General features: G+C 44.5%; 1 protein-coding gene across 3 annotated transcripts in view; it reads left to right on the top strand.

Moving 5' to 3' along the window:
* The first annotated feature begins 221 nt into the window (after positions 1-221).
* LOC135512808 (guanine nucleotide-binding protein subunit alpha-11-like) overlaps positions 222-24,606 on the top strand; it is a 91,927-nt gene continuing 67,542 nt past the window's right edge. For all 3 annotated transcript variants that reach the window (XM_064935206.1, XM_064935207.1, XM_064935208.1), the window contains exon 1: positions 222-1,386. In XM_064935206.1, the coding sequence (XP_064791278.1) occupies positions 1,251-1,386 (136 nt within the window). In that variant the 5' untranslated portion in view covers positions 222-1,250. The remainder of the gene's footprint in view (positions 1,387-24,606) is intronic.

Raw genomic sequence — 24,606 nt, 5'->3', positions numbered from 1 at the left:
CGAAAAGCAGGCGCTCTGCATATAGCTGTGTATTACCGCTTCGCCTCTACCTCTCTGCCACTGCTCTCACATACATGCTTATCTAAGTCTATGGTTTGTCGGTTTCTCTAACAAACTGGCAGTTTTTAGACCTGCCCGCAATGACAGCGTGTAAACCCCACCCATTCAGTTTTCATTACCCCCCATTCTCTGTCTTAATTTCGCTCTGTCAGTGACTTTTCCTCCCAAGTGTAGCCAGCAACAAGGTAGTGAGTGTACATCACACCCGGGCTGACGCGTGATTACCAAGGGGAAAAAATTAAAAGGGGCGATAAACGCACGAAACATTCAAGGCAATGCCCCTTTTGTTGTCAGCGAGCGTTTTATAAGTGTTTGATTAGTTTGAATCTACTTACATTTTTGGAGGATGATACCACAATGAAGAACGTTAGCCAAATTTGGCGTTTTAGCTAGCTAAGCGTCATATATGGCTAGCTAGCCCGCCTAGCTATATATTTTAGCCAGCTATCTAACGTTAGCCATACTTGTTAGCTAGGTGGTCACGGCTAGCAAATACAACACAATCTAGCTACAGTACAGTAGATTGCTATCCTAGCCAGATAAAGCGAGTACTTTTTTTTGTTTTTAATCTTCGTCGTCTTTTGCCGTTTAACAGCTAGTTAGAAATGTAGTTGACTAGCAGATGGACAGTTTCACAGAGGCTCTTTGTCACTACTCGGACGTTTTATGGTCTTGGTTCTGGGGCGGCTAGGCGTAGCATGAGACTGTACAGATGTGGCAGCCAAGTTTGTCCCGTTGTCTCCGGGTCTTGGGTTGGTAAGCACACGGCAATTTAAATGCGTTGGAAGAGTCGTTGCTAGAGAACTACGACATTTAGTTAGAAATATATTGGTCATTTTTGGACTGAAACGCTAACTATCCTGTTGACTGTGAAGATCTAGCTAGCTATTGTCGCTGGCTAGGTGCTATCGAGTTTAACTGGGCCATATTAGCTAGTTGTATCTGCCTTGACTAGAGACTTACAAGCGGTCAAATATTTGGTGTAACTGCCCAATGCTAGCTCGCGCAAAGGCGTCCTCAAGAGGCCAAACTTCGTAGCTAGCTGGCTACATTTGTTGCATCCACACCACTCATTTATTTTTACCCTTGGACTGTCCATTCGGATTTACAAAGGGGATTGGGACAATTATTTGCTATTAAGTGTGAGGTGTGGGCGCCGCATTCAAGTCTGGCGTTTAAATACTGCGGTGATGACTTTAGAATCCATGATGGGTTGTTGCCTGAGCGAGGAGGCGAAGGAGTCCAAACGAATCAACGCCGAGATCGATAAGCAGCTCCGTCGAGACAAGCGAGACGCGAGGAGGGAACTTAAACTTCTTTTGTTGGGTACAGTAACATTAAACCATTCTTCCTCCATACACACACGTTCCCATAATTTAATTAATTGGATGGATGCTTGAAGTCTTCAATTATTGTGATTGGTATGTGATGGCTTTCAATTTCGGAGTCAATTATGCGTCATTGCTGAAGTGATACCATTCATCATAATGATATGAGTGTTGTATTTGATCTATAAGGATTTATAGTATGCAAAACAAGTTGCCCCCAATTACATAACAGCCATGCTGCTGCTGTTGCTGCTGTAAACCACAACGTTTCCCTACGTTATCCGATATGTAAAGCGATTTGACTTTATGATTTGGATGGCATTGTGAGAGCAACTCTGCATTGTTTGTAAAGAACTCGTGCATATCACGGGAAAGTCTACACCTGTTGTATTTGAAACATGTGACAAATAAATATTTTATATTGAGGATTCTACGTGAAGCCTCCAGGGCTGACATATCTGAGCTGTATTACAGTGCATAGGACAAATATGAGCCCCACAGTGGACACGTCATAAAACCTAGCAGTCAAGCACAGAAATCGTTCCAATCGTTTTTTTCACCATTCATTTTTTCCCATAGGAGATTTTAGAACCAGTTCAAACAAGGTCTGTTTCATGTAGGCTTTCCCTGGTGTGACGTTTTGATAACTGAAAATCTCTTTGACAATGTGACGTTTATCAGTATCAAGTACATTTCCCCTCAAAGTATTTATCAGCCAAGGGGTTTTATTTCGAGATTGTTGGGAGCACTGTAAGTTATTTAAGATAACTTCCAAGAGTTACAGTTTCAAAAGATGGGCTGGGACTCCACTGTGCTCACTTTAGGGGGACGCTTGTTCCACCATTGGGGTGCCAGGACAGAGAAGAGCTTTGACTGGGCTGTGTGGGAGCTGCCCTCCCGTAGGGGTGGTTAGGGCCAAGAGACCAGAAGTGGCGGAATCGGTCTTGAAGATGATGCAAGCTTCAACTGGAAGCCACTTTGGACTTTGGATGGTTGAAGACTAGGCGGGCTGCGCCATTCTGAATAAGTTGCTGCGTTTTGATGGCACAAGCGGGAGTCAAGCCAACAGTTGCTCGAGTCTAGACCAGGATTTCTCAAACTCGGTCCTGGGGATCCCACTGGGTGCACATTTTAGTTTTGTTCTAGCACCACACAGCTGATTCAAATAACCAACTCATCAAGCTTGGATTATTTGAATCACCTGGGTGGTTCTAGGCAAAAACCAAAAAGTGCACCCAGTTTGGCCTGGATTAGGACCTGCTGTGTGAGGAAAGGTCATACTCTTTGAGTGTTTTTAGAGCATGAACGAGTCTGTGCTTTAATGTTTGCAGAGAACTACAGGGTGTTGTCCAGGATTATGCCAAGGTTCTTTGCACTCTGGGATGGGGACACTGGAGTTGTCAGCTGTGATGGAGAGTTCTTGAAGCGGGCAGGCTTTTCCCGGGAGGAGGACAGCTCCGAGGTTTAGCTTGAGGTGGTGGGCCAACATCCAAGCTGCGATATCTGCCAAACACGCAGAGATGCGTGTCACCGCCTGGGTGTCAGAAAGGGGGTAAGGGAAAGCGATGTCATCCGCATAGTAATGATAGAATAGACTATGTGAGGAAATGACAGTGCAGAGTGACTGTGTAGAGAGAGAGAAGAGGGTCTAGAACCGAGCCCTGGGGGACACCAGTAGTGAAAGCACGTGGTGCAGACATAGACCCTGTCTACCTGCCAGGTAGGATGCAATCCAGGAACGTGCAGAGCCTGAGACACCCAACCCTGAGAGGGTGGAGGATCTGATGGTTCACGGTTTTCAAGGCAGTGGATAGATCTAGGACCGGGGGGGGGACAAAGTAGGCCAATAGGCCGTAACCGGCCCGTCGGGCACTTCAATCCAGCCCGCGAGGCATACATATATTTATAAATGTGTAGTTACATTTTTTTTACCCCTTTTTTTTTCTCCCCAATTCCGTGGTATTCAATTGGTAGTTAGTCTTGTGAGGCCACTCGCGAGGACCCCGCAAATTGATTTTAACCATTTGTCCCCCCCAAAAATGGGACCCTCTGTTGAATTTCAAAATCCTGATGTGGCCCTCGAGCCAAAAAGTTTGCCCACCCCTGATCTAGGGGGATGAGGGGAGAAAGTCCGCTTTGGCAGAGTGGAGAGCCTCTGACACAGAGGAGAGTGGTCTGTTGAATGAGCTGCCTTGACGCCTGTCTGGTTAGGGTCAAGAAGATTGTTCTGAGGGAGATAATGAGAGTTGGTCAGAGACCGCACGCTCAAGTGTTTTAGAAAGAGAAGAAAGGGATACCAGTCAATGGGTGGGTTTCCCTGTGGGTCCAGCTTTTTATTTGTCTTTCATGGGCTTATCAACACTGAAGATAACAATTACATTTTAGAAAAACAATGGCAACACTAGCTATTCTCTCATGGAATTTAAAAGCCCTTAATATTGCTAGCAAATGTTCCAGCTGTCTTGATATTCTAGCAAGAAACCATATTGAAATAGCAATGCTCAAAGAAACACACCTGCACCAAAAGGACACGCATTAGAATAGAGAACCATTTGTACAAACTGGCTGATTTTTGATCAGCCCCAAACAAAATTAATGATGTAATCATAATGATACATAAACTCAATCAGCATCATTGGTAAAGACCAATAATTTAAATGTATCCCTAATGGAAAGAGAACGGTCTTTATTAATGTGAAGCTCAAAATGTATATAATCATATCTTTTTTTGATTCTCTGAACAGCGTGTTAGAATTAACTGAATTCCAACTGTTTATTGGGACAGACGGGAATGCCATTCTGGACATATCTGGTACATATCTAATAAGACCACTACAATGCACAGGCAACCAAGTCTCTCCAACATATACTATTTGATTACAACCTTATTGATGCCTGGTGAGCTTATAACCCTAAAGCAAAAGATTACTCTTTCTATTAAACAGGCACAAAACATTCTCCCAAGTCGATTTCATACTATTATCTACTCTATTTTCTTAAATCAAGAAAATGGAAATTCAACATTTTACTAATTTCTCTCCATGAACTCAAAAGGGTCTTGTATAACATGAATAAAGGCACCTGGTTGTGACTGTATTCCTCCTGAGGTCTATTTAACACTTTGGAATCAATTAGTTCCACTGTTACTGTTACTTGAAAATATTAACACAGCCGTTCACAAAGGTTCATTTGGAAGGGATTTAAATACAGCACTAATTCCGCTTTTATTAAAAAGGTTACGGATGCCACACAGTGCTCTCACAAACTCCCTCTATCTTTGATAAACACAGTTTAATATCTATTTTCAAATCTTCTGTCTTCCCGTCTCGAAACTTACTTACCCAAATTGATACATCTGGACCAAAGCGGGTTTAATAAATGATTATCTTCAGAACCTCCGTCTATTACATATCTTACATGCTTCATCAGAAACGAAAGCTCATTGGGCAGTTCTCTCGACGCAGAAAAAGCTTTTGATAGACTAGAAGGGTCATATCTTTAGTTGGTTTTTGAACATATGGGACTTAGCTCCAATTTCATGATTAAAGTACTATATGACAATCCCTCAGCCATAGTAATAACAGGCAATACCTGCTCTGTTCCGTTCATAATAACTAGAAGTAGCAGGTAAGGTGATTCTCTCACCTCTCCAATTTGTCTATGGATCCCCTGGCCTGGGCGATTTGATAATTGATGGAAATTACTTATCTCTCAATTCTATGGATCACATAATCTCATTATATGCCGACGATATCTGACTTTCTCTTGACAATATATCTCAATCCCTCCCAAAAGCTCAGATAATCATAGACAAATGCAGCTCTATTTCAAGTTATAAAATCTAACAATCTGCCGCACTGCCACTCGACCCTGATGAGGACTCCATCCCAATCGTTTCCCATTTGAAATATTTGGGAATAGAGATATTTCCTTCCTTAGATAAAACCATGGCACTGAGCAAATTTCAGGTCTGAGCGCAAACTTGAACATAGTGAAAATTTGGTGCAACTTCCAGCGCGTGTTTGCTATGAACAGTTAGGCTGTACCTGCAATACAGTTTTAAGTGGTCATGTAGAATACTGTGGCTATTTTATCATAATGTAAGCCTACCAGTGGCCTACCATCAAAACCAATGGAGCTAATGTATCCCATAACATTTTAATATAGAAATAGCTGTTATATAATTTAGCCTACAGTAGCAGTCAATTTGTGGTGTTCAATGTAGGCCTACATTCCAGAAGACTTTTGGAAAAAAACATGCATGGCTTGACATGAACCTGTTTATCCACTTGTGCTCCAGACAAGGAGGTGGTAAAAATGTTGTTTTTTGATGCAAGAAACCACTTAACAAAATAAAATGCATTATTATTCCCATACCATGATTACAGAGAATCAGACAAACTATGCCACCCTCTGCCTATTGGCTACTTAGCTTATTCAAACCTGTCTCAAAATACAACACTGCCCCTTTAAGACAAAAAATAGCTCTTTACCTGAAATGCTTTTCAAAGATGTCTAGAAATGTACAAGTTTTGTGCTCTTGTAGGAAGCAATCACTCTCCCATTGCTGACTACAAATTATCTATAACTGTGCAAATAATTCACTAACTAGCAAAGAATATGAACAAAATGTGCACACATGGCTACATGCAGCTCTCGCTTTGATCTTAAAACAAGTGCATCTACTCACAACCGCTCATGCTGTAAACACAGTACAGTTCAATGTAAATGGCACAGATCCATATTATGGTGATGCTCTATTTGCATGTAAGCCCTGTAAGCTCTGATTGTTTATGCCACACTGGTCTGTCTAGAGTACGGGCTGACTACAACAAAATCTATTGCATAGTTTGTCTTGTTTCGCTATATTGCATTGAAAGTGGCTAATATTGCATTGATTCAATCAACTGCCACAGTGAAGGGAAACCTTGATCATGTTAACATGGAAAACTCTAGAACACTGGTCATCAACCCTTTCTGAGTCAAGATCACAGAGTCAAAATGCAAGCCAAGATCTACCGCTCAGATTATTTTATAACAGGATTTAAAAAACGCAAGGCTAAAACAGTACTGTAGCAATGAGATTTGTGCAGTAAGCTATAGGCTCAATACATTATCACTGCATATTTATTTTATTTTATTTCACCTTTATTTAACCAGGAAGGCTAGTTGAGAACAAGTTCTCATTTACAACTGCGACCTGGCCAAGATAAAGCATAGCAGTGTGAACAGACAACAGAGTTACACATGGAGTAAACAATAAACAAGTCAATAACACAGTAGGAAAAAAAAGTCTATATACATTGTGTGCAAAAGGCATGAGGAGGTAGGCGAATAATTACAATTTAGCAGATTAACACTGGAGTGATAAATGATCAGATGGTCATGTGCAGGTAGAGATACTGGTGTGCAAAAGAGCAGTAAAGTAAATAAATAAAAACAGTATGGGGATGAGGTAGGTAAATTGGGTGAGCTATTTACCGATGAACTATGTATGTACAGCTGCAGCGATCGGTTAGCTGCTCAGATAGCAGATGTTTAAAGTTGGTGAGGGAGATAAAAGTCTCCAACTTCAGTGATTTTTGCAATTCGTTCCAGTCACAGGCAGCAGAGAACTGGAAGGAAAGGCGGCCAAATGAGGTGTTGGCTTTAGGGATGATCAGTGAGATACACTTGCTGGAGCGCATGCTATGGGTGGGTGTTGCCATCGTGACCAGTGAACTGAGATAAGGCAGAGCTTTATATTGGCTTTGCTTGAATTGCCCTGCTAATGCATTGTTGTTCGGGCCATTTTAATTAAACAAAAAAAGATATACATTACCATTCAGAAGTTTGGGGTTACTTAGAAATGTCATTGTTTTTGAAAGAAAAGCAATGTTTTTTTTGTCCATTTTAAAAGACGTTAATGTTGTAAATGACTATTGTAGTTGGAAATGGCTGACTCTGCCGTCTACACTGTATATCTAATCAATTTCATGTTATTTTAATGGACAAAAAAAATGTTTTTCTTTCAAAACAAGGACATTTCTAAGTAACCCCAAACTTTTGAACGGTAATGTATATATTTAAAAATTTGAGGTAGAATATATGATCACACCGGTAAAATATCTGTTGTATTACTTGTGAAGCACAGCTGAGTGAACATACATGTAAATAATATTTAATTGGGCTGATGGTGCCTGCATCTGATGGTCAGTTTCAGCAGATGGAGGGTCCGCCTCTCAAAATCTCCCTGACCAAAAAGGGTCACAGTCTTCCAGATTAAGACACAAGTTGAGTTGCTCTGCATTATTTCTGCCAATTCATGTTGCTCTTATGAACAGAGAAAGTGAAATATTCCTCTATTTAAAAAAAGACCTAGCCAACCCTATAAAAACTCTTTCCTACTCATTCATTACCGCTGCAGTGCTTGTTGTAGCACTGAGTGGAAATAGGAAAAAGGTGCATTTTATAAGTTTTGAATACAAAGTTTTGACAGTGCTGAATAAGAACTTAAACATGAATTCACTCATAAAAACAGCATCTATTTGCTGTATGTGTTGTCTCTCTAGTCATGGTTTTAAACATTTTGGAATCTCACAGTATCAACTTTGCTGTAGCTTTCTTTTATGCCTGCTACGATACTGCAGACACTGTCATCTGAGCCATCCCATTGGCTAGCGGTAGGCTTATAGTGCAATTGATTTGCACTCTGTGCCTGCCCATGAAGGTAGTTTGTACCTTGAGACACATGAAATAGTTAAAAATGGCAACAGTTCGCCTACCCGGCACAGGGCAGCTGGATCGGATGCACCTACCGCCAACATCCCGAGACAAAACAAAAAAAATAGGAACAATGCTTTATCGTTGGGTTTTTTACAGAACATGAACCAGTTGTTGACCACTGCGCTAGATAGTTGAGTGATGTTCAATTTCGTGCTTCATTTCTGCTCGGCAGTCCAGGGGGAGCTGCGCAGAAGACTCTGGGATACTGCGCGCACAGCTCAGAGTGAACATTGATTGCAAGGTAAGTGAGCCTGGAAAAAATGTATGAACTTGGAAAGAGGTAGGACGATTATCCATACCAAACTTCAAATTGTATTTACAGGCGCTAGTACATCCTAAATTGGTTTCGACATGATTCTTCTGCCCCCTGGCTGAGAAGAGAGATGAATATGGTGTCTCCTATTATCCTGGAAGAGGTGGTCTTCACTCATATATCCTATAATGAATGTCAACTTCGCTTTCGTCCAATTATTACTCAATTTCTATTTCTCTGTCAACTTGACGGCTATCGTCGATGGTGATGACATCGTGATGTCACAAATTTGTCTGCACCTCCAGAGTCTGGTGATGGGCAGCGCAGTGCAGTGAGCACACAGCAGGGTGACATGCCAAATGGCCTGTTCCCTATTTGACATTTGTCTCCATTTTCAATACATAATTATATATACGAAGGTATGTTGACAACCCTTCAACTTAGTGATTTCGGCTACTTCAGCCACACCAGTTGCTGACGGGTATAATGTCGAGCACACATCCATGCAATGTCCATAGACAAACATTGGCAGTAAAATGGCCTTACTGAAGAACTCAGTAACTTTCAATGTGGCACCGTCATAGGATGCAACAAAGTCAGTTTGTCAAATTTCAGCCCTAGTGAACTGTAATTGCTGTTATTGTGAAATGGAAACATTTAGGAGTAACAATGACTCCGCCGCAAAGTGGAAGGCCACACAAGGTCACCGAATGGGACCACCGACTGCTGAAGCGCGTAAAAGTTGTCTTTTCTCAGTTGCAACACTCACTACCGAGTTCCAAACTGCCTCTGGAAGCAAGGTCAGCCCAAAAACTGTTCGTAGGGAGCTTCGAAATGAATTTCCATGGCCGAGCAGCCGCACACAAGCCTAAGATCACCATGCGCAATGTCAAGCGTTGGCTGGAGTGGTGTAAAGCTTGCCGCCATTGGACTCTGGAGCAGTGGAAACGTGTTCTCTGGAGTGATGAATCGCTTCACCTTCTGGCAGTCCGACTGACGAATCTGGGTTTTGTGGATGCCAGGAGAACTCTACCTGTCCGAATGCATTGTGCCAACTGTAAAGTTTGGAGGAGGAATAATGGATTTGAATATAGGCTACATTTTAATTTGAAATTAAAATGTGCAATTAGGAACTGTTAGGTGTAGTTCTTTTTGACCATGTCTTAGGTCTACCTAAAGGTTTCTGAAAAAGAACATCAGTATGTTCACTTTTTCTGTATCAGAGTAGCAAACTCCGCAGGACACGGCCCGCAACCAAAACATGCGGACTCTCCTTCACTGTAGCCGACGTGAGTAAAACATTTAAACGTGTTAACCCTCGCAAGGCTGCAGGCCCAGATGGCATCCCCAGCTGCGCCCTCAGAGCATGCGCAGACCAGCTGGCTGGTGTGTTTACGGACATAATCAATCCTTATCCCAGTCTGCTGTTCCCACCTGCTTCATAAGGGCCACCTCTTGAAGCTAAGGTAACTGAGCTAAACGACTACCGCCCCGTAGCACTCACTTCCGTCATCATGAAGTGCTTTGAGAGATTAGTCAAGGACCATATCACCTCCACCCTACCTGACACCCTAGACCAACTCCAATTTGCTTACCACCCAAATAGGTCCACAGACGATGCAATCTCAACCACACTGCACACTTCCCTAACCCATCTGGACAAGAGGAATACCTATGTGAGAATGCTGTTCATCGACTACAGCTCAGCATTTACCATAGTACCCTCCAAACCCTGGGTCTCGACCCCGCCCTGTCAACTGGGTACTGGACTTCCTGACGGGCCACCCCCAGGTGGTGAGGGTAGGTAACAACATCTCCACCCCAGTGATCCTCAACACTGGGGCCCCACAAGGGTGCGTTCTGAGCCCTCTGCTGTACTCCCTGTTCACCCACGACTGCGTGGCCATGCACACCTCCAACTCAATCATCAAGTTTGCGGACGACACTACAGTGTTAGGCTTGATTACCAACAACGACGAGACAGCCTACAGAGATGGGGTGAGGGCGCTCGGAGTGTGGTGTCAGGAAAATAACCTCACACTCAACGTCAACAAAACTAAGGAGATGATTGTGGACTTCAGGAAACAGCAGAGGGAGCAGCCCCCCCCTATCCACATCGATGGGACAGTAGTGGAGAAGGTAGTAAGTTTTAAGTTCCTCGGCGTACACATCACAGACAAACTGAATTGGTCCACCCACACAGACAGCATCGTGAAGAAGGCGCAGCAGCGCCTCTTCAACCTCAGGAGGCTAAAGAAATTGGGCTTGTCACCAAAAGCACTCAAACTTCTACAGATGCACAATCGACAGCATCCTGTCGGGCTGTATCACCGCCTGGTACGGCAACTGCTCCGCCCACAACCGTAAGGTTCTCCAGAGGGTAGTGAGGTCTGCACAACACATCACCGGGGGCAAACTACCTGCCCTCCAGGGCACCTACACCACCCGATGTCACAGGAAGGCCATAAAGATCATCAAGGACAACAACCACCCGAGCCACTGCCTGTTCACCCCGCTATCATCCAGAAGGCGAGGTCAGTACAGGTGCATCAAAGCAGGGACCAAGAGACTGAAAAACAGCTTCTATCTCAAGGCCATCAGACTGTTAAACAGCCACCACTAACATTGCGTGGCAGCTGCCAACACACTGACTCAACTCCAGCCACTTTAATAATGGGAATTGATGGAAATTGATGTAAAATATATCACTAGTGTTGATGAATAAATATATGGGAAATGAGATCAAGTTGAGAATCTGGACAAGGCGGATAAGGTATAATAAAAGACCGTTTATTCAATGCGTAATGATTTCTGGCAAAACATGCTGCACGGCTCCTTCGTCCAGCTCTTATGGAACTTTCGGAAAAAGAGGCCGAAACATTATGTGCAGTCCCTTTTATACATTGAAATGACGTAGGTAGATTCTGGTAGTCCTGGCTTCTGGTAGGTTGCTTGTAGTTGATAGACAGTCCCCTCCAGCCTGGTGTCCGTATCCCATTGGTTCTCGACAGAGTTCTTTGTCTTTGGAGCCCATCCCGAAGGAGGTCGGGTGTTTGTGTTTTAGGAATTTCAGTATATATGTTCAATGTATATGTTATCTCAGTCAGCCACCCGTACAGGGTTGTACCAGTGCGATGAGTATCTACAGAAGGACAGGGGGAGGGTAGGGTTATGACACAGTGTGCAAGCCACAATTGCATGGTTAGGCCACAGGCAGACAAGTCAGTGAATGCGTTATTACATGCGTTTAATGTTTATTACAAATCCCCCTCTTCACGTCTTAATAGACGTGACAAAAACTAAAGTAAGAAAAATAGAACAGGAAAATTGTAGTCCCCCTCTTCACGTCTCCAAAAAGACGTGAAAACTACTCATATGTGCATGTGTCAAACTCCACCGGAGGATCCTCCTGTAGTAGGAGGGGAAACATCAGTGCAGGCCCATTATTAGGTGCAATAGCAGAGGTAATAACTCGAGAAAGCAGAGAGCATGCACATGGGATGCAACAACAGCCACAGAGGGTTAATATAGCAACAAACACAGAGATAGAGACCAGAATAGAAGAGACCAGGACCTTATATTTACCAAATGCATCCATCCAGGAGTCCCACATGACAGTATCAACCCCAGAGTGGGATTTCATTTTACCATTAAGGGTACGCAGGCCTTCTAATGCCACAGTGAGGCTGCCATCAGAGGCTGTGTTATTGGGGATAAATGTGCAACATTGCTCCCCAAACATAAAACATACCCCACCCTTCTCAGCCAGCAACATATCAACGGCAATGCGATTTTGGAAAGCCATAAGGGAGGTGGCAGCCAGTTGACCATGTACGGCCTCAAAACCTTGTTGAGTCCAGTTACCTAATTTTTGGACATTGAAGTGTATATAGTTCATGCGGTCAACATTTTTATTAACAGTGCACCACCAGCAGAGAGATGATTCAAAACCTGCTGCGACCTGGTCCACCAGCTTGTACTCATCAGGGACCCCCCTAGGAACACCTATGGCATCAATATACGTGCGATCCCTGACAGTCAGGGCTGCTGCCCGCCTGGTTCTGGTAGGCAGAAACTGTGGGTCCACAGCCTGTATCCGGGTCACCAAATCACCCACACCTATAGGGTAAACAGAGATAGGCAGCAGAAGTGTTACAAGCGCACAAGTACCCGTAGTATCACTGGGAATTCTGTCAAAAACCCGAGTTCCCCCACACCACCACCAGATGTCAGCCCTGACCACTGGCTTAAAACCACCAACTAATACGATAGTATTTGCACACCAACCCTCAGGGAGTAACCCCAACTGTAGTATACCCCCTGTCAAGTTAATACAGGAGAATTCGGCCCTGGCAACATCAGAGGAAAATTGTGGTGCCCTGACCGTAGCGGAGACAACAGGGTAAACTGCATCCCAGAAGGAGCAATTACCAGTCGGATTGTCTTTGTCCATAAGGGGCATTAAACATCCGACCTCGACAGTGGCCGGGACAATGCAGAGCAATGGTCTGGCGCTCATGCAAACTACGCAACTATAGTGGGGGTTGTATTGGCTGCTTGTTCGGTCAATAATAACCAATTGTTAGAAAAACCTGAGACACCTGTAGCAACCTGAATGTTCTCATCCGGGGTAGGGGTAGTGGCCACTAAAACAGCAGAACCCCACCCATCCTTGTCCCGGGGTAGGGTATGTGGCTTTGCCATATCGTCACGCACCGTCACAGAAGTAGGTTGTGGTTGTGGCGTAAAGCAGATATATAGTGTGAAATGGACTTCAGCCCTGCTGGTATCTACATATGGGGCTAACGTAAAAACCTGACAGCCCATAGTGGTCCCAGGTCGTACAATCAGCTTTAGTTGAAAACCAGTGCGTGAAAGTGTAAGCCGTTTGCGCCAGGCAAGGACAACCCGTCCCTTGGAATAGCTGGACCAGTCATACCCTGTTTCCGCCACCAGGTTTTTCCAAGACCACTCACCATATCCCCCTTTGGTTATATACCAGTTAAAACTGGAATAGGTCCAGGCAGGTAGCCCCAGGCTATTTCGCGCATGACCCAAAAGGCTCCAAGGCAGGTAAGCGGTGGTGGTGGCATTGAAAGGCAAACACAAGGTGGTGCTCTTCAACTCCTGGGGGGTGCACTTAGTGACCCCCACCTCACGCCTAGAAACGGTATGGTCTTGTGGTAGATAAGAGGGAAGAGAGAGAGAGTTAGTTTCACCTGGCAGAGTAGAATTCAGGGTGTGAGTCTGTAGTGGGTGCATCTGTTGGTCTATAAGCCATGTGAGTGTGCCTACAGTGACTCCCCCTATGAGAAGAAAAATAACAGAGGGGTCCCGAGATCCCCAAACGTTCCCAGGGGGAAAAGTGTAATTTAGTCAAAGAGTATGGGTGTGCACCTCCCATTTTCCTTGGCTAAATAGATGTAGAATTTGGGACCGAATGTTTATTTTATTTTACCTTTATTTAACCAGGCAAGTCAGTTAAGAACAAATTCTTATTTTCAATGACGGCCTGGGAACAGTGGGTTAACTGCCTGTTCAGGGGCAGAACGACAGATTTGTACCTTGTCAGCTCAGGGGTTTGAACTCGCAACCTTCCGGTTAATAGTCCAACGCTCTAACCACTAGGCTACCCTGCCGCCCCATGTAGACCACTTAGGTCAGTTCTGACTTCCGTCAGTGTTCTGGAAGGAGTTGGGGCTGGGTTGCAATGTGTAAGGTGGTGCCAAGGTGCGCCTGATTTACCTTTGACCTGGACTGAGTGTGAAGTAACCTCCTTCACTTCGTACGGGCCAGTCCACCTGGGTTCCAGCCACTTTCTCTTGTGGACTTTAACCCTCACCCAGTCTCCAACCTTTACCTTCAGTGGTGGCGTGTCCCCCGGCAGCTCCCCTTACTGGACCTTGTGAACCTGGGTAGAGAGTGCTGCAGAGAGAACCGTCAGTTTTTTTCACATAATTAGACATTACAATTTGTTGTCCATCAAGGGCGGGCATATGACCTCCCTCCCTTGGTGGACCAGGCATGACTCTCATGAGGAGAGAGATGGGTGCCTGCTCCTGGTGAGGCTCTCATGGCCATCAACACCAGAGGCAGGACTTCAACCCATGTCAACTTCGTACCTGCACATACTTTAGCTATCTTAGCTTTCAGCTTTTGGTGTAACGTTCCACCAGACTTTGGGACCGGGAGTAGTACACAGAACCAAATCTGTGTGTTATGCCAAATCTTTCTTCCACCTGTCTCGGGTGTTTGTTAAATGTGAGCCATTTGTCAAATTTGATTTGTCTTGGGATGTCATACCTGGGTATTAGTTTGGTTTGTAGCCACTTAACGACTGACTTGGCATCCTCACGTGCTGTTGGTATTGCCTCAACCCATTTGGGGAACCTATCTCCCATAACTAGGAGATAGTGTTTGTCTTTAGAATACATTGTCGGGGCCCATGTCGGTGTAATCTATACTAATATCCTGAAAACATGCATCGGGTACTGGGTAGGAGCCCATGGGTGTCTGATAGGGTTTCTTAGGATTGTAGCTACCACAAATGCTGCACTCGTCACAGAATAAGTCTGTCATATCTTTCATGTGAGGGTGTCACCAGATGTGAGAGACCCTCTGCAAAGTCCTTAGTTTGCCTTCGTGGGTGGGCCCATGAGCTTCCCGTATTAGTTCTGGGCATAGATTGGCGTGAGCCACCAATCTGCCGTCATGGCATCTCCACAGTCCATCCGGTCCTTTGGTCGCCCCCTTCTGTCCCCAAACTGAATGTTCATATGGTCCTGCCGAGATCTGGAGCTCTTTTATGTGTTGTTCTGTTAGTTCAGTCTGGGGTGGTTGAATCTGCAGCACCATTTGTCTTGGAGTGTAACCACCAGCTTCTTTGGCTGCTTTGTCAGCTGCATCATTCCCCTCACTGACTCTGTTTTTCAGTTGTTGATGTCCTTTACACTTCATGATGGCCACCTTTCCGGGTAGAGAAACGGATGCAATCAGTTTTTCCATCTGTGCCTTGTGTTTGATTGGAAGGTTCCCTGTGGTGGTGAAGTTGCGCCTCACCCATTGTGGTCCATCCGTATGAATTGCTCCATGGGCATGTGCCGAGTCTGTATAGATATTCAGTCTTTCCTTTTCCTCTGAGGGCCTGCGTCAATCCGATGATTTCAGCTAATTGGGCAGGTGCTGGTTGAGGGATGATGGCTGATTGAAGGGTGACATCACGAGGTGAGCTGTTTTTTTTTCAATAGCTTTTGCTACTGCAGCAACGTATCTGGAGCATGTTGTCTGTCCTACCTCAATGTGGTCAAGTTTGGGAGAGTAGTACATCAAGACCCTTCTCTCCCCCTCTTGTTTCTGGAATAGGATGGATGAGGTGAATCCTTCCTTTTCAGAAACATCCAAATGGAACTTGTTCTTGTAGTCAGGTGCAGTCAGAGCTGCTGCCGCTGATAGATCTGTTTTCAGGAGTGCTATGGCTGTTAATGCTTCAGCCATCCAGGCCAGGGGTGCATGGAGGTTCCTTGATCGTAGGATGACCGGTGCTGCCACCCCCTCTGGGCCACACACAATGGTACAACACCTGATAGGTGGGGTCAGGTGCATCATGTCTTCGTCCCAGTCTTCAGTTTAGGGGCAGTCATCGGTTTCTGTTGCATTGAGTGTGCAATGGATCTCAGCTTGGGGAGTCTTGTATGGGTGCAGAGTGTAGATTTGAGCTGTCAGTTGGTTGAACTTAAACTGGATGTGAGGGGTGGTAGGCCCTGTGGGTAGGCATTTTAGCCAGTACACTTCTTGGGTTTCAGACATTGTGGGCATCTTTTATGGCCAGGGCATGGTGTTCCCTGCCATACCTTGAAACTGTGGTTGGTTGTAATCTTGCTGCTCCTGCTGCATGTGGCTAGATTCTGGGTGGTTGTATGCTGGCTGTTGCTGAGGTCCTGGGTGGTTGTAGTGAAAAGGGGGTGGTCCTCTTCTTCCTCTCCCTCTTTCTGGTGCTCCTCCACGTCCTCTTCCTCTCAATTGCTGTTGGTGCAGGGAGGGTGGTTTCATGCAATCTCTGGCAAAGTGACCGGGAATTCCGCAGTTAAAACACTGGTAGTTTCCCCCTCTGTATGGTCCAGTGTAGGGGCCCCGTTGAGCCCATCGTGACTGTTGCTGTTGCAGGATATACTGCTGTGGGGGAGGGTTTTGGGGTGGTGGTGTGTTGTGGTTGTTGATTGTTGATTGTGCCTTCTGTGACGTCAGCTGAGGCCCCAGCAAGCACACCCATCATATCAGGTTTCTTGTATGGGCATGTCCTCTTTGTCTCCTCTGTTGCCCATGTGCCTATTCTCAGCTCAGCCTCCGCTCTCTCTCTCTCTTTTGTTCCTTTCTTCTTGAATAAATGGCTCCTATTTCTTTCTGCCTCACTATCTTTTCCTCTATTCTCTGATCTAAATATTCGTTGAATTTGAGTTTGGGACCGGTAATTGAGGCCATATTGACGATGCACTATGTCTGGGTCCTATAGCTATCTTCGTGCACTTAGAGTTTTGTAGAATTACTATACTATAATATCGAAAAGGGATATTCGCGAGATAATTATGCGTCTAGGGTAGTTTATTGGAGTAGTTCTACAACTTCACACACTTCTCCTGCCTGGCCAAATGTTAGTGTCCCAAACGCCTACTTTTGGGTCAATGACAATGCATTCAAATGCCTTCTATAATATTTGTCAAATTAATTCTAGGCAACACCAACAGCACAAAGGGAACCAAAATCAATTCGTTACACAGCACGGCGGCCGCACACCCCCGCCCAAACTTTTGACTCGGCGGTCAAATTTAGAGTCGGTGGTCGGTATCACTCGGTCTCATGAAACGGTCAATCAGTGACATTAATCTGGAGAGATCAGGTTTAATTCCTTCACTCCTAGTCCAATTCTTAACTTATTAACTGATTATCCTAGTGGGATGTCAACTCCACTAGTCCCAGTCTTGCTTAATATGTCTATCAATTAACAAAACATTTAATCTCATTCACATTTCATTTCACTAAGTCATCAAATTCCTCACTGTTTCACCCAGTTGATCGCCACATCCACTATTGCCAGACTATATGAATAAGATTTAACAATGTATCACATTCCACATTTCATTTCACTAAGTCATCAAATTCCTCACTGTTACACCTAGCCGATCGCTACATACGCTAGTGCCAGACTATATGAATAAGATTTTGACAATATATTTACACATATCATTACGCAATGCCTTTGGTTATCGGATAATTTTTCATAAATTTAACAGCAATTCATACTCACGCCTCAGTACTACTGATCATAATTTGGGATATTGACTATAATATAATATGCAGATTTTGATTGAACAGGTTCTGCTTACCTTATAGTGTCGAGCTCTTGGATCAGGTTTCCTGAGGCGAGTTGAATCCCTGATGGCTCCTTTCAGACAGGTCGCCCGTCCTTCTTGAATCTGTCGTCAACTTGTCTTTTCTCTCATCAACTCTCTATGGACCGAATTCATGGGTTTAAACCAACCTCTGCTACCATTTTGTTGATGAATAAATATATGGGAAATGAGATCAAGTTGAGACTCTGGACAAGGCGGATAAGATATAATAAAAGACTGTTTATTCAATGCGTATTGATGTCTGGCAAAACGTGCTGCACGGCTCCTTCGTCCAGCTCTTATGGAACTTTCGGAAAAAGAGGCCGAAACATGATGTGCAGTCCCTTTTATACATTGAAATGACGTAGGTAGATTCTGGTAGTCCTGGCTTCTGGTAGGTTGCTTGTAGGTGATAGACAGTCCCCTCCAGCCTGGTGCTGGAGGGGACTGTCTATTCATATTTGCATACTTGATGTGCGTAAAAAATGGGGAAAGGCTGTGCTCGAAGAGCGACATTTGTCAGGCTCAGTGAAGATTCAAACATAAATTGTCCGCAACACTGAAATGTGCTACTTCACCTCAAATCAAACTGTTGTTAGAAAATACAACCTGTTTGAAAATCAAATTGAATCATGGCCTCTAGATAATTAGCAGGCAGCTCCTGTTAACTGTACTGTTGCGTAACGTCACATTTTGGAACAGTGAGTGCATTCTGACTTCACGTGCATAAAAAAGAACTTGGGCTGCGGCGACCATTAGAAAAGGTTAGAAGGTAGGCTAATATAAGCAGTGGCGTGCCGTGGGTCTAGGGCTTGGGCCTTTAGTGAGGTCCTACACAGTCCCACCCAAATTAATCCACCTCTTATTACCATCATTATAATGCCATGGCTCTGGACACTATACATTTAGACAGAAACACAGTATAACCAGGCGTTGCGTCGCACCCACCGGAAAAAAGCTTGTCCAGAGAAGACAAGGTGAGCGCTACCATCAGTCCTGTGTCCTGCCAACAGTAAAGCATCCTGAGACCATTCATGTGTGGGGTTGCTTCTCAGCCAAGGGAGTTGGCTCACTCACAATTTTGCCTAAGAACACAGCCATGAATAAAGAATGGAATCAACACATCATCCGAGAGCAACTTCTCACAACCATCCAGGAAAGGTTTGGTGACGAACAATGCCTTTTCCAGCATGATGGAGCACCTTGCCATATGGCAAAAGTGATAACTAAGTGGCTCGGGGAACAAAACATCAATGTTTTGGGTCCATGGCCAGGAAACTCCCCAGACCTTAACCCCATTGAGAACTTGTAGTCAATCCTCGAGGCAGGTGGACAAACAACCCACAAATCCTGACAAACTCCAAGCATTGATTATGCAAGAATGGGCTGCCATCAGTCAGGCTGTGGCCTTTAAGCCTGCCAGGGCGGATTGCAGAGGTCTTGAAAAAGAAGGCTCAACACTGAAAATATTAACTCTGCATCAACTTAATGTCATTGTCAATAAAAGCCTTTGACACTTATGAAATGCTTGTAATTATACTTCAGTATTCCATGATATCTGACAAAAATATCTGAAGGCTCTGAAGCAGAAAACTTTGGTGTCATTCTCAAAACTTTTGTCCATGACTGTACGCATGGTTAGCAGATGTTAATGCGAGTGTAGTGAAATGCTTGTGCTTCTTGTTCCGACCATGCAGTAGTATCTAACAATTTCACAACTACCTTATGTAAAGGAATGTATTAGAATATGTACATAAAAATACATGGATGAGCGATGGCCGAATGGCATAAGCAAGATGCTGTAGATTGTACAGTATATACATATTAGTAATGTAGGGTATGTAAAAATTGTTTAAAGTGGCTAGTGATACATTTATTACATCCCATTTTTAATTATTAAAGTGGCTAGAGATGAGTCAGTATGTTGGCAGCAGCCACTCCATGTTAGTTTTTGCTGCTTAACAGTGATGGCCTTGAGATAGAAGCTGTTTGTCAGTCTCTCGGTCCCCGCTTTGATGCACCTGTACTAATCTCACCTTCTGGATGATAGCGGGGTGAACAGGCAGTGGCTCAGGTTGTTGTTGTCCTTGATGCCCTTTTTGGCCTTCCTGTGACATCGGGTGGTGTAGGTGTCCTGGAGGGCAGGTAGTTTGCCCCCGGTGATGTGTTGTGCAGACCTCACTACCCTCTTGAGAGCCTTACGGTTGTGGGCGGAGCAGTTGCCGTACCAGGCGGTGATACAGCCCGCCAGGATGCTCTCGATTGTACATCTGTAAAAGTCTGTGTGTTTGGTGACGAGCTGAATTTCTTCACCACGCTGTCTGTGTGGGTGGACCATTTCAGTTTGTCCGTGATGTGTACGCAGAGGAACTTTCCACCTTCTCCACTACTGTCCCGTCAATGTGGATAGGGGGCTGCTCCCTCTGCTGTTTCCTGAAGTCCACAATCATCTTTTTTGTTTTGACATTGAGTGTGAGGTTATTTTCCTGACACCATATGCCAAGGGCCCTCACCTCCTCCCTGTAGGCAGTCTCGTCGTTGTTGGTAATCAAGCCTACCACTGTAGTGTCGTCTGCAAACTTGATGATTGAGTTGGAGGCGTGCATGGCCACGCAATCATGGGTGAACAGGGAGTACAGGTGAGGGCTGAGAACGCACCCTTGTGGTGCCCCAGTGTTGAGGATCAGCGGGGTGGAGATGTTTCCTACCCTCACCACCCGGGGGCAGCCCGTCAGGAAGTCCAGCACCCAGTTGCACAGTGCGGGGTCGAGTCCCAGGGTCTTTCTTAATGACGAGTTTGGAGAGTACTGTGGTGTTAAATGCTGAGCTGTAGTTGATGAACAGCATTCTTACATAGGTATTCCTCTTGTCCAGATGGGTTAGGGCAGTGTGATTGCATCGTCTGTGGACCTATTGGGTCAGTAAGGAAATTGGAGTGGGAATAGAGTGTCAGGTAGGGTGGAGGTGAAATGGTCCTTGACTAGTCTCTCAAAGCACTTCATGATGACGGAGGTGAGTGCTTGGGGCGATACTCATTTAGCTCGGTTACCTTAGCTTTCTTGGGAACAGGAACAATGGTGGCCCTCTTGAAGCATGTGGGAACAGCAGACTGGGATAAGGATAGATTGAATATGTCCGTAAACACACCATCCAGCTGGTCTGCACCATGCTCTGAGGACACGGCTTGGGTTGCCGTCTGGGCCGGCAGCCTTGCGAGGATTAACACGTTTAAATGTTTTACTCACGTTGGCTGCAGTGAAGGAGAGCCCGTAGGTTTTGGTAGCGGGCCGTGTCGGTGGCACTGTATTGTCCTCAACGCGAGCAAAGAAGTTATTTTAGTTTGTCTGGGAGCAAAGCATCGTGGTCCGCAACGGGGCAGGTTTTCTTTTTTTGTGGTATTTTTGTTGTCCTTAAGCCATTTTGCCACAACTTTGGAAGTATGCTTGGGGTCATTATCCATTTGGAAGACCCATTTGTGACCAAGCTTTAACTTCCTGACTGATGTCTTGAGATGTTGCTTCAATATATCCACATACTTTTCCTGCCTCGTGATGACATCTATTTTGTGAAGTGCACCAGTCCCTCCTGCAGCAAAGCACACCCACAACATGATGCTGCCACCCCTGTGCTTAGACTTCAATATACTTGTAAAAATCTATGGCAAGATCTGAAAATGGTCTATCGATGATCAACAACCAATTTGACAGAACTTAATGCATTTTGAATCCTAATAATAATGATAATAATTGAATAATAATCATCAAATGTTGCACAATCCAGGTGGCGAGAAACTCTTAAGGGACTTACCCAGAGAGGCTCACAGCTGTAATCACTGCCAAGGGTGCTTCTACAAAGTATTTACTTAGGGGTGTGAGATTTATGTATTTCATCTTCAATAAATTAGCTAAAATGGCTAAATATTTTTGCTATTATTGGAGGGTATTTTGTGTAGATGGCTGAGGGCATGCGGGGGGGGATTGGATGGAGACGTGTTGGCTGGGTGGGGAATGGGATGGATGGGAGGTTGGGGCTGGAGGTCTACTTATTTTCTATGTTTAATTTTTTTTCCTGTTCATGCTGAATTCATTAATTATTCAACTTTGTATTTCTTAGTTGTTTTTTAAGCGGCAGCCTACGGGTACAGGTGGGCTGGAGGATTGAGGGAGGAGAAAGTGGGGAAGAGTTTCCCAGGGTTGGAGGCAGAAGCTTGACATTTTGAGTGATAGAACGCAGCATTAGCAATGGATACAGAGGAAGATGAGGTAGAGAGGAGAGTAGAGGCATAAAAAAATGATGCGGAAATGAAGTGTAGGTCAACGAGGCAGTCAAGAGGGAGAAGGATTTAGCAGAAGGAAGAGAGGATAGGATGGCGTGACCATCTGGGTAGGAGCTGAGTAGTGACACTACTCAGCCCAAAGTAGTGATCAGAGACGGGGGGGTTGCAGTGAGATTAGTAGGCAACAGTCTCTAGTGAAAATGAGGTTGTGCATATTGTCTGCCTTGAGTGGGAGGTGATTGGGAAAGGGTAAGGTCAAAAGAGGAGCGGTGGACAGAAATTTACTGAAGTCTGGCGTCGGGAGATTAGTCTCCCAGTACGATGAGTGGTGAGCCATCTTTGGGGAATTAGCTTATCAAGGTGTCAAGCTCATTGAACAATCCAAGGGCACCTGGTGGGTGATAGATGACAACAATGTTAAGCTTGAGTGGACAAGTGACAGTGACAGCATGGATTTCAAATGAAGAGAGAGGGAGAGAAGACAACATCTTTTAGATTATGAGAACATAGTCAGATGGCGAGAGAGCAACTGGAGAAGGAGTGTTCTCTGGGGAAATCCATGTCTCAGTCAGGACCCAAAAGTGTAGGAACTAAAGGGCAACATGCTGAGATGAACTCAGCCTTATTGACTGCAAATCGACAGTTCCAAACGCTGCCGCAGACTAGGAATTCCACATGGGTTGTGTGCGCAGGATACACTAAATTAGAAAGGTTGCAGCCACGGGTGGGAGCGTTTATAACCTACAGGTAGAGGAGCAAACTGGGATGGGAAACACATACCTGCCAACGCTATAAAAGAGTAAAATGAGCTCGTCATAACATAACCTGGTAAGATACTCAAGTGAGTGGCGTGACGCCTTCCTCTCCTTCCTTGAACAACTCAAAACAACTCGGCAGAACTTCTAAGACATCATTGAATTGCCCTATCAAGACAATACCAACAACTACTTATTGAATAAAATAATATACTTGCTTGCTACTCTAGTAAGTAGATCCCCCCCCCCCCCCAAACTATTGATGGAATTGTCATCAAACATTTATCTTCAAGTAAAGATTAAGTCATTTTATTAATCAATGCCACAAATCTGGAACATCGACAACATGGTCATGTGTCTATGAATCACAACATTAAAGACAGTGATCACATCATTTCCACTGATTGAGCCATAGACTATACAACTCAAGCATTGAGGGCAGCATTTTGATGACAAGGTAGTGGTTTACACTATGTCTACTGTATGTGTGAATGATGGAAGAATCTTACCCCAGTTGTAGGCCCATTTGAGTGTGTGGTGTCCCTTGTTGAATGTCTTTGGGTCTGCTTCTATAATGTCAAAATGCAGGAAGTTAAGTCTGTGGCTTGTATTGAATTCGAAGTTGACACATGATACATATTAAGCAATACCATACAACAAACTACTACACATATGAAAGGCTGTACCACATATACCAGTACTATAGCCTACACATGGAGAGGAACCTAAAGGCATACAGAGCCAACCAATACTACTCACCTGACAGACTGGTGTGTACTAGTGCTGCCTTGGCTCCAGTCTTCTCTTCTATATCTGCTCCCTTCTTAGCAGCCATTGCTGTGGCATCAGTCAACTTCAACTTGAGTGTCACATGCGTTATATCAATACCGTCTAAATGAATCTCCCCGATTGTGGACAGGTTTGGATCTGAATGACAGGTGTGTGTGTAAGCTTTTTTTCCTTCCCAGCTTATACCTTATTACAAACCATAGCCTATAGCTGTGATTTGTTATGTTGATTATTTAAGTTTGGTGTTAGAGCTGGGCCGGGACAAAACCCTTCACACACTCCTGCTCTTCAGGACGTCCTGCAATGACTGAAACAGACCAAAGCAGGATAATAGTGTTTCAGGTGGAAACAGCTTACCTAGTTGAGAGATGATTAGACTCAGGCACCCCCATTGTTTTTTGGTATAGAGATGGTGCAAATAAAGTTTGCAATTTAGTATTGATAACATGACAGTAATTCTACCTCAAAAGCAATTAAACTCACCATAGCAGTGTTGTGGAAATCCTTACACAGGGACACTCAGTCAATCTTAAATGAATCATTGTTTGTCAGCTCGCTAGAGAGGTTCCAACAAACTTGATGCACCATGGTGAATGTCTGTCATGCAGTCCCGCTAGTTCTCTTATATACTGCATACAGGTCATATTTGCATGATTTAGCTTATTCATAATGAATTCAACTGTAACATTTGCTTTATTCATGTGACTGACCAATACTGGGTCATGCATGTGACAGACCAATACCTCACAAGGCTCCTTCTCTAAGCTGAGACCTTGAAACTGAGATATTTTGTTCTCAAAACAAGGGTATGGATGTACTGCCAAATTGCAGATACTGATAATGAGGATTAATTCAATCAGTCACTTGCATGAACACAGAAAATGGTTATTAGAAAAGCACCAACCTAGAACACAGAAATATATAAATAGAAAAGCACCATCTTCCATCACAGCAGGCATAACTAAATAAGGTTACGTAAACGTGCCTACTAGCT

This window comes from Oncorhynchus masou, chromosome 24 (assembly GCF_036934945.1).
Source record: "Oncorhynchus masou masou isolate Uvic2021 chromosome 24, UVic_Omas_1.1, whole genome shotgun sequence".
NCBI lineage: Eukaryota > Metazoa > Chordata > Actinopteri > Salmoniformes > Salmonidae > Oncorhynchus > Oncorhynchus masou.
The sequence above is the reverse complement of the archived record's forward strand: the minus strand, read 5'-3'. Positions and strand labels throughout refer to the sequence as shown.